Raw genomic sequence first — 9,824 nt, forward strand, 5'->3', positions numbered from 1 at the left:
TTTATCAAGCAGGAAATTAATTTGTTTCTGTTGTATCAATAACACATTATCACAAATTGAAAATTGATTTAGAACTACAAACTGAATTTTTGGTGTACCTAACTAGTTGCATACCTATATGTGTTGCAAACCTATATATGTTTTCAAGTATTAACAATTTGGTATTTGGAATAAAATTATTTAAAGGGGCTTGCAATATGCATTTATTAGATATAAATGTCACACAAAAAGGGAAAACATGTAGGTTGTTTCTGGTGTAATACATTTCCAATAATTGAATTTGCGTGTAAAAATTTTAATAACAAAAATAGCAGTGATAACAATATCAAGAACTGTTTTTTTACATGCCATTTTTAAACCACATTTAATATTACCGTAGATATAATTAAAGAACGGCTGAAGTGAATTTGTTTTATGTTTAAATTTAAAAATATAATTTGTATTACTATTGAATTCCTTATCAATAGCAAAGTTTGTTTAAATCTAAGTTTGAAGAACTTTAAATAGATTTATTTTTTTAAATCATGCTAATTTCCAAAAACGATTTTCCTTTAACAGTTTTCCAGCTGGTACAGACAATGTTAAGTATAATTTCTCTTAGTAAAGAGTAAATAGTTTTTCTTGTTGTTCAGTGTAAGGGGTTAAAATTCCATGTATTGTGGAAAAAAACATGCCTTGCTGGGATCTTTTCTGTCATTCCCTTTGTAATGACCGTGCTGGTAATGAGTAGTATATTTGAGCTTTGTGAGGTAAATTTAAAGGTCATTATTACATCAGATTACAAAAACATGTTATTAGCACATGATGTAGGATATCGAATATCCAAGTTACACACACTCAGAACTGTATATATATATATATATATATATATATATATATATATATATATATATATACAGACAATTTTTTTTCAAGATAGATGGATAGAAAGATGGATAGATAGATAGATAGATAGATAGATAGATAGATAGATAGATAGATAGATAGATAGATAGATAGATAGATAGATAAAATAGGTGTGAAAATATTATATTATATTATAATGCCCTACTGCTAATACCCTAAAGTGGGTATTCGTCTTTCAAGAGTGTATTATAGCATTAATGTTTAATCAACATTTTATACCATGCAAGAAATGGCAAAGGTGTAGTTAATTCAAGTCTATCAGGCAGTAACACTAAATATAGTTTTTCCTTTTTATAAACAATAAATTAGCATTGATCAACAATTCATTTATAATTAGAAAACGAACATATAGCAACATATGTGATGAAATATATCTGTATGCCTGGAGGACAGAAAGTATTCAATTAGTTGCATATCTTGGAATGTTTATGTTTTCCCAGTTGGAAGCAAATTAAGTATTTTAATGGAGCTTGAAAGATGCAGATATTGGATACTGACATTAAGTAAGTAGGAAAGTAATGACTAGTTGCAACTAACTTCATATTTACACTTTTAATCAGACCTGAACTTGTTGCTAGGGCATGCATAATGAATAGAAAATGGTTATGAAAAAAAATATTTGTAATATTTGATGTAACTGCATATTTTACCTGCGGGGTAAAACATATGGTAAAGTTTTTTTTTGTACCTCTGAGCTCTTGTAAGAGAAGTAGAAAAATAGTAAGGCGCGCCTTCTGTTCAGTGCATAAAATTACAGGTTTTCACATTGTGAAACGCCCTTTTGTTCAGATATTAATTACGCTTCAAATGCTTTTTTCTGTCTTTGTAGAAAAAAAAAAAGTATAGATTTGTGGCAAATCAGATACCACCACTGTGAGCAAGAAAACTTGAAAAACAGGGCAGTCTAGTCATATCTTAATGTACATGTTAATTAAGCTATGCTAAGCAAATGGACTGTTTTGGTATGCTATGCAATGCAAAAGTATTCATTTACAGCTGACCACACAGACAAAAAGAAAACAAAATGTAAAATAAATAAAATAAAGATAAAATCTTGACCATTTTAAGTAGTGTATCTGATCTCAACGTGCCAGGCAAAATGTTTGAGCATGACACCAATTATAAAAGTTACTCAGGTGTTTAAGCGTTGCATACTTCCCCATACCAACAATTAGTTACAGTGCACAATCAAAGAGTAAGACATAACATTGTGCTAGAGCCATTTTAATAGAATCATACATGTTTGCCAGATCCAAAAATGAATAAAAAAGAGTTCTATGCATCATATATATTTAGGTAGATCTTCCTTCACATAGTCAAGAATAAACGCCAATTACTTTCCATAATCTAATAGGGTCAAATATTAACCAAAGTCTTTGTTTTTTTTTTTAAAGAAACTGATATTTTTCGTCAGCCAGAATCCATGCTTTTTCAAATTTGATATCCAATTATACCTTGAGGGAAAATATTTAAGAATAAACAAACTTTCTTTTCAGTTCATCCATGGCAGACACTCTTTTTGAATGATAAATAGGTTCTCTCTGAACTGGGAATGTTACTTAGAATCTATTGAATCACAGCAGAACTCCTTGTGTTTGCGGAGTTCACAGTTGCATATAATACAGGAGATCACAGCTTTAAAGTCTAGCACAGATTTAAAAAAAAAACACAGATTTACCATTGATAGAAGACACACACTGATTGTCTTTTTAAAAACTACATAATGACTCCTTATAAACATTATTATTATTATTATTTTGTTTTTGTTTCTTTAAATAAAGTAGTGCATCTATGACAATCAGTAACGCACAAATTCACTCAGCCCTGAAATGTTCAGTGCCATCTAGTAGTCACATGGCCATTCCATTGGTAGACCCAAAAGTTGGCTAACACTGGGCACCGCTCTGGGTGTAGACAAGCCCCTGAGCCTGGACTTAAGTAACTGCCTGAGCTAGAATGGACTTCATTTCAAACTTTTATCCAACACTTTGCTAAAAACTATGGTGATCACAACTGTATCAAGACATAAATAGGTGTCTTTATTTTTTTTTTCTCCAAGACTTGAGAAGTTTGTTGAGATCCACTCCAGTACTTGCCAGCAAGGGGATTTGTGGACAAGAAATACAATGTCTTTTGTGTTCTTTAGCCAAAGACCTGGCGAGGATCTGGAATGTCCAAATGTATTTGTCACCAAGAAAAAGTTCCCCACTTGCTAAAATGGGTTTCACAAAACCTGGAACTTCCAAGATGATGTCTGGTCCTTATAATCCAAGCAGTCAGCATTGAAGTTTAGCTTCCAAGAGGCTGTTTGGTCTTTGTAATCCAAGCAATCAGCAGTGGAGTTGAAGCCCAAGCTTGAGGCTCCATAGGCTTGGGTGGACAATGAGGCTGGAGACTGGTTGAGGTGGCTGGTTACTGCGTTGGTGCCCATTGGACTAAGTGTAGCACCAGGTGCAGGGAGCTGATGGTGCATAGGGGTCAAATAAGATCCACAGTCCATTCCACCGAAGTAAGACGTTGATCCTGCATATCCTTGGCTGTAGCCTGAAGCCTGGGTATATGTCATGGGATAGGATCTCTGCATGCAGGAGGAGGATGTTGAAAGAGGATCAGAAAGAGGAGAGATGGAGGCAGGGCTCCAGATAGACACGGGAGCTGTACTACTGGAGATCACGGGCACAGAGGTACTGCATGGTGGGGTGAACTGACCACTAGTACCACTCTCTGAGCTGACCTCTCTGGATGGAGAGGTCTTCTTCTTAGCAGGCCTGACTTTGTTCTGACCTCCATTTTGCTGTTGTTGCTGCTGTTGGCGGCATTTTGCTCGACGATTTTTGAACCAAACCTTTAATCAAAAATAAAATAATTTCATTAGAGATCACTCCTAGAACCGAGAGACAATTAAACTTTGCACAGCTGTGATGAAACCGTCTATAAGAAAATGTGAGCATTGTGCCTCAGGTGACTGCAAATCTCTGCTTTAAAAACTGAACAATGTTTTCACTTTAAAATAGATCACACAAATCATCCTTTAAAAAAAAATGGAAATAAATCAAGAAGTGTCTGTGAATCTCTCAATTATTAGAACATATCTAGAAAATGGGGAATTTTGTCTCACCTGTACTCGGGACTCTGGTAGATTAATCTTTAAAGCCACCTCCTCTCTCATGAAGATGTCAGGATAACGAGTTTTGGCAAAAAGTGCTTCAAGGACATCAAGCTGTGCCCGGGTGAACGTGGTCCTCTCCCTTCTCTGCTTTCTGGGGGTAGCTGAAGACACAGCAAAGTGTCATTATATACATCAAGTTTATTGAACACAAATTATAAATTAAAAAAAAAAAAAGTGTAAGATTACATGCAAATATTTAAAAATAATCAGTTATAAATAAACATCATAGAATGCCCGCAAGATAATTAAACTATTTTTAAAGCAGCATGTAGATTTGTGAATGATGTTTACACATTTTAGTGCCTCATTTACTATTTATATTAACAGTTAAATGTATAACAAATACATTTACTAGTAATACCACTATATATTTAACTGAATTTAAAATTAAAAAACAATGTATAAATAAAATAGACAGGTGGTAATACATAATAAACACACTCATAGGACTTATTAAGGAATGCATATTTAAAAACCCAAAACATAGAAATTAAACCCAGTACAGAGGATAGAGGAATTGTTTAAATGCTGGTATTACTGTAGTTAGTAGAGTCCAAATGTGTGATTAAATTGATTATTAAGCCCAACACAGAAAATCTATAACAGTGTGGTGCAAATCTGTTCTAATAACCTCAAAAAGCTTCCTACATAGCTTAGATAACCAGGTTTAGTTAAAGTATTACTTACCAGGATATCCCACGGATGGATGTAACAGATCCATCCCAGAGGTGGTTAGGCTCAGTCCATTGACTGCATAAGGTGGTTGCTTGAGATAAGACATCATGCTAATGTTTTGGCGTGGAGGGCAAACGGCAAAGCAATCCGGAATCGTGGTGACTGGTTGAGGCAGTCTAGGTCTCCTTGGCTCAATCTTCCTTTTAAAGCAATTTCTCTACAAGTCAATGGAAATTTGCTGATTAACAGAGAGTACTGGGGGCAGGTCCTTTACCTATGGTGGCTTGTTAGTGTGTGAGGTTCACTAGTCAATTGCTCATGCTCTTAAAGGACTCTGAGACCCCCAGCTGCCCTGTGGACCAAGGGGATGCTGACTAGATAAATGTGTCCTAAAAAAAAAAAAAGAGTAACACCCCATGGCCATACAACACGCCTTCCTGCGAGACAAAACCAGGTGTTGAATTGCTTGCAACGCGCACCCAAGTCTGTCCATTTGCATAAGATTCATTGGCTAACACTCCCTAATTGTCTCAAACAAAACTTGATTGGGGCCATTTGCAGAGACAAAGGACTCCTTGGCTAAATAAATAATGGGTGAAAACAAAAGCTTTTTTTCACCAGAAACAAAGACACAATTCAGGAAACCAATCTCTGCTCAGTCTGCTTAGCTATTAGAAAACGCATTCATTTTAATTATCCCAGTGCATTTTGTTACAAGCACCGTTTGGGGTAAGCCTGTTTTTTTTTCGTGCAGTAGCAACTTTGCAATACACAAAATCTAACTTGAGTAAGATCAATCTTCTCTGGCAGCCCCAGCATCCATTTTCACCTAATTAGTAGATGTCCTAATTAGATTTGGAGGTAAGTGACTGATTTATTGGTGTCCTGAAAAATGTTATTTATATGTGTAAAAAAGACAAAGTTAAACAAACAGCTCTTTAAATTCCAATTAAAAAACAATCATGGACAGCAGACATTCTGAACTTGGATGGGTACACAGGGGGAGGCAAGGTAATATCATTAAAGCCCAAAATACACAACTTGGATTTCTCTCCTTGTTAATGCCTTTAAAAATAAACATTTTCCAGTGCCAAAAAAGTAGGAAGTTTTCTATATCTAGTGAGCAAGGATACGTTTGAGTCACAGCATATCTATGAAAAATCTAAGTAATCTCTAATTAAAGAGATTTTGCATTTTGGGATATTTAAATATCAAAATATCATAGTCTCAAGATAATTGATTTAGGGTATTTATTAAATGGTATTTCTTTGACAATTCATGTGTAAATTTACAGATAACATTGACAGAAAATTCTCTTTTACATTTACATACCTTACAAATTACTTTTTCGAAGCCTAGTAATATCCTGAATTGTACTCATTTATAGATTTGTTTTTAGTCTAAATGCTGTATATATATATATATATATATATATATATATATATATATATATATATATATATATATGTATATGTATATATATATATATATATATATATATATATTTTTTTTTTTTTGCAAACGTATAATTTTTTTTATACCATTCTGCATTATTGATTACTGGTATAAATTCTAAATAATTTTTGATGAGTCAGATTTACTTTGGTCAACATACTAGTGCTACAATTAAATTAAAACTGTGATGAATTTTCAGCATATCATAAAAATATCAAATTGTGGGTATAAACAAGACATCATAATAAATAACTTTTTACAAAATAAAAGTTGTTTTTAACTAAAATACTTACTCATATAGTTATATTACTTTTTAGAATGAGTATTAAAATAATATAAACAAGGTAACTAAGGGTAACGAATTGTGTGTGTGTGTGTGTGTGTATATATATATATATATATATATATATATATATATATATATATATATCTTTAAACTGGAACAAAGACCAGTGTCTTTTTTTTGCCCAAACTACCCCCTCCTATTTAATAAGTTCAGCAAACGGCTGCACAAGAACTAAAGTCTGTCGTTATTTCCTCTTAACCAGTTGCTCTACGCCTGCTCAAGTAATAATTGCCTTGCCCAATAATTAATTATAATAAATGTTTTCATGATAAATTAACAAGATAATCTGAGTGGCACAAGTCCCCTAATTACACAACGCCATGTTCAGCCCTGCAAAGCATTGGTGCTGATTAATTTTCTGCCTGATAGCCATAAAACAAAAACACATATACTCTAACGGGCCTTTTCATATAACAAGGGAAAAAAAATTATGAAAACTCTCAATAGTCTAAGTACATGGGACTTGACCACTATCAACCAAATATGAAGGGGGAACGCAATTATTTTGCTACCGTTACTTCGATTGTTTCCTTAATTACTGGCAAAAACTATATTACAGTCTATAATTGGTGTCATTGGTTTTTGTTGTTTTTGCCTTACATTGTAGCAGTATTGAAATATTGTGATGCTAATAGGCAATGTGTACTAACTTTTAACTACATAGATGGTTAAAATCAACAGTTATGCATTATTTAGAAGCATAAATAATTTAAAATGTAGTATGGTAAACTTTAGTGTCTGAACATTTTAGCAACTGAAACTAAAAAGAGCTATTTCCAAAAACTATTTCATGGACTTTTTGTGTATGTTATGTTTTCTCTTCAAATATTTATAATGAACCAGCTATTTATTTGACCAACATATTTATGTGAATATATATATATATATATATATATATATATATATATATATATATATATATATATATATATATATATATATATTCATTTGGATTTTTACATGTTTTTGTTTAATTGTCAATAAACAGGATATAATTAGTTTTGTGATTATTCTGGCTTCAAAATAAACATTATGCTAACGTAACATTGCAGCACTTTGTGTGTAATTATGTGTTGTTTAATTAACTCACAACATCTGCTGTTGCAGGTAACATCTGTTAGTGATGTACACTCAAATGTATCAATCTTTGTGATAATAATTCATCCAAAAAATTTTGCAGGAGTTAAAAAAAAAATGTATGCACTGCACAATAACAAATAAAACCGTTTTTGGTACCATTGGACTTTGTCATGAGTTTGCTGCCCCTGGACAAATCTGTTTCTCAGAATGGCTTTTCTGGATCAACCTATTGAACAGAGTCTGGGCAGAAATCTTTTTGTCAATAATTGTAATAATTGAGAGTCCAATATTTTAATGCCATTTATTTTTTCATCAAAATAATCAGTTTGTCAGCAAGGTAACACTATGAATTTTCAACATCTCAGCCTTATTTTTTTTAAACATCCGTTGTGCTCCTATAGAAAAAAAAATCACCCTTCAATTCACAGTGAATAAAGAGAGAGGGAGAGACGACAGGGGAAGGAACTCCCCGCCTCCCCAATTATCTGGTTAGCACTGTTTGTGTTTTTCCTGAATGAAGACACTGATTTTAGTTTATTTAAAAATAAATGGAGATCCTTTAGCTTAAATGCCTATTCTGTATTGTTTTAGGCACTTTTGGAGATGTTCCATCAAGCCATCGAAATGCATTGTTCACAATGACAAAAGCAGCCAGCTATTTATTGTATACATACACAAATTTTGTGTTGGGCTCCTACTGGCCCTATATGAGCTATTCCTTTGTTAATTAAGCTAATAGCTCAACAACTTGCAGCTTGTTGTGTAACAGCAGCTACCTTTCGTTTTGGGATAAGCCTGACTGATAATCAGTACATAGTCATCAGCACATATAATCAGCATCAATATCATGCTAGTAATAAAAAAAAAAAAAAAAAAGGTTTAAAAGACTTACCTTAGATGGTCGTCAACTGATTGGCTAAGGCTGTTGGTCTTTATCCTGAAATAAAATTGAAACAAGTAGGTTATAGGGAAAAAGTGACTCCTCAGCCTTCCTGGGATGACTAGGAGCAACCTAGGAGCTTAAAGATGTGATATCCCTCTTCAGTCACATACAAAGGGGTAGCAGGAGGAGGATCTTGTGCTAGACTTGCAAAATACTCGAGTCTTGCTTAGAGCTCAAGGTCTGTCCCTCTCTTGTGAACATTTGCAGACAAGGCACCTCACTGGCAACTTTTTGACGCAAACTCTCCAGCCAATGGCAGAAGGGACGTGATTGACACTTCTAAGCCAGAGGGAGAAAAAATTATGGAAGGAAGAAAAAAAAACCACAACGCACAACAGGGGGAGGGAAGCAGGCTACTGTTGCTCCCGAAGGACAATCAGGCAACAAATAACAGCTCCAATGACACTATATATACCAAGCAATCATTTATGCAACTACTGATTGTGGTTTAAATTTGCATACATACACCTGTGTGCATGTATGTCTGTATGTAATGATTGATATACATATATATGTATGTATGTATGTATGTATATCTACAGACACACACACACATATATATATATATATATATATATATATATATATATATATATATATATATAAAATGTAATTTATATACTAAATTTATGATTCTGTAACATAGATTTTCCAAATAACTTACGAGATATATGCAATGAATACATAACTTTTTTTAATTTAAAAAAATAAATAATAATCAGCAAAAGCAAGACCAGGATTATTGCATTATACTTGAAGGAGTTAAACTTGCAGCACAGTGTTTACAACAGTGTCTCCAGTCCAGTTTTGGCTTGCTTATCAGTAGTGAATGTTTCCTAGACTTTCAGGTAGAAGCACAGCTTTGATAATTAGAAAAAGCTTTGAATAAGAACTCTAGATATTTTACCTGTCATTCTAGCAATAAATCTAGAAAACCTGCACTGTTGAGGGTTGTATTGATTAACCGATTTGAGCTGCACCAGTTTACCAATTTCAGTTTTTTTAAAAGCAGAATTATGTTTAGTTGGGAATGACACATGTAACAGATTTACAAAGGGACAGTATTAGGGAATTAGGGATACAAATACTTTATATATTTTATATTTTATATATATATATATATATATATATATATATATATATATATATATATATATATATATATATATACCATAAAAAATTTATGAACAGACTACAATAATTTATTAGAAATGCACAATGATAAAAAAAAGTACAAATTTTAATTTTTT

The 9,824-nt window shown here is 32.8% G+C and overlaps 1 protein-coding gene and 1 long non-coding RNA gene across 4 annotated transcripts in view; one reads left to right on the top strand and one right to left on the bottom strand.

The window, feature by feature from the left end:
- Nucleotides 1-2,114: 2,114 nt before the first annotated feature.
- Nucleotides 2,115-8,872, bottom strand: OTX2 (orthodenticle homeobox 2). Of its 3 annotated transcripts, XM_077464434.1 has the most exons (5): nt 8,685-8,872; nt 8,524-8,568; nt 4,763-4,967; nt 4,025-4,176; nt 2,115-3,751 (listed from the first exon to the last, which is right to left on the bottom strand). In XM_077464434.1, exons 3-5 carry the CDS (start codon nt 4,857-4,859, stop codon nt 3,131-3,133), a joined length of 870 nt encoding a protein of 289 aa, XP_077320560.1. In that variant the 5' UTR covers nt 4,860-4,967; nt 8,524-8,568; nt 8,685-8,872; the 3' UTR covers nt 2,115-3,130. The 3 variants fall into 3 exon arrangements, with proteins under 3 accessions (XP_077320560.1, XP_077320559.1, XP_077320561.1); XM_077464433.1 differs by having other exon boundaries at nt 8,524-8,872; XM_077464435.1 differs by lacking the exons at nt 8,524-8,568; nt 8,685-8,872 and having other exon boundaries at nt 4,763-6,091.
- A 945-nt stretch (nt 8,873-9,817) lies between these two features.
- The window catches only part of LOC143942976 (uncharacterized), an 83,618-nt gene continuing 83,611 nt past the window's right edge, over nt 9,818-9,824 (top strand). Inside the window, exon 1 of the long non-coding RNA XR_013264865.1 lies at nt 9,818-9,824. This exon is cut by the window's right edge and continues 809 nt beyond it. This is a non-coding gene — a long non-coding RNA (uncharacterized LOC143942976).

This window comes from Lithobates pipiens, unplaced genomic scaffold (genome assembly GCF_037356315.1).
Source record: "Lithobates pipiens isolate NorthernLeopardFrog02 unplaced genomic scaffold, aLitPip1_a1.2 Scaffold_30, whole genome shotgun sequence".
Lineage (NCBI taxonomy): Eukaryota > Metazoa > Chordata > Amphibia > Anura > Ranidae > Lithobates > Lithobates pipiens.

Coding starts and splice junctions, on each gene's coding strand:
- OTX2 (XM_077464434.1), bottom strand. CDS start 4,859: ATGATGTCTTATCTCAAGCAACCACCTTATGCAGTCAATGGACTGAGC. Junction 4,177..4,762: donor TCCATCCGTGGGATATCCTG/GTAAGTAATACT, acceptor CTGTGTCTTCAG/CTACCCCCAGAAAGCAGAGA. Junction 3,752..4,024: donor TACCAGAGTCCCGAGTACAG/GTGAGACAAAAT, acceptor TTTTGATTAAAG/GTTTGGTTCAAAAATCGTCG.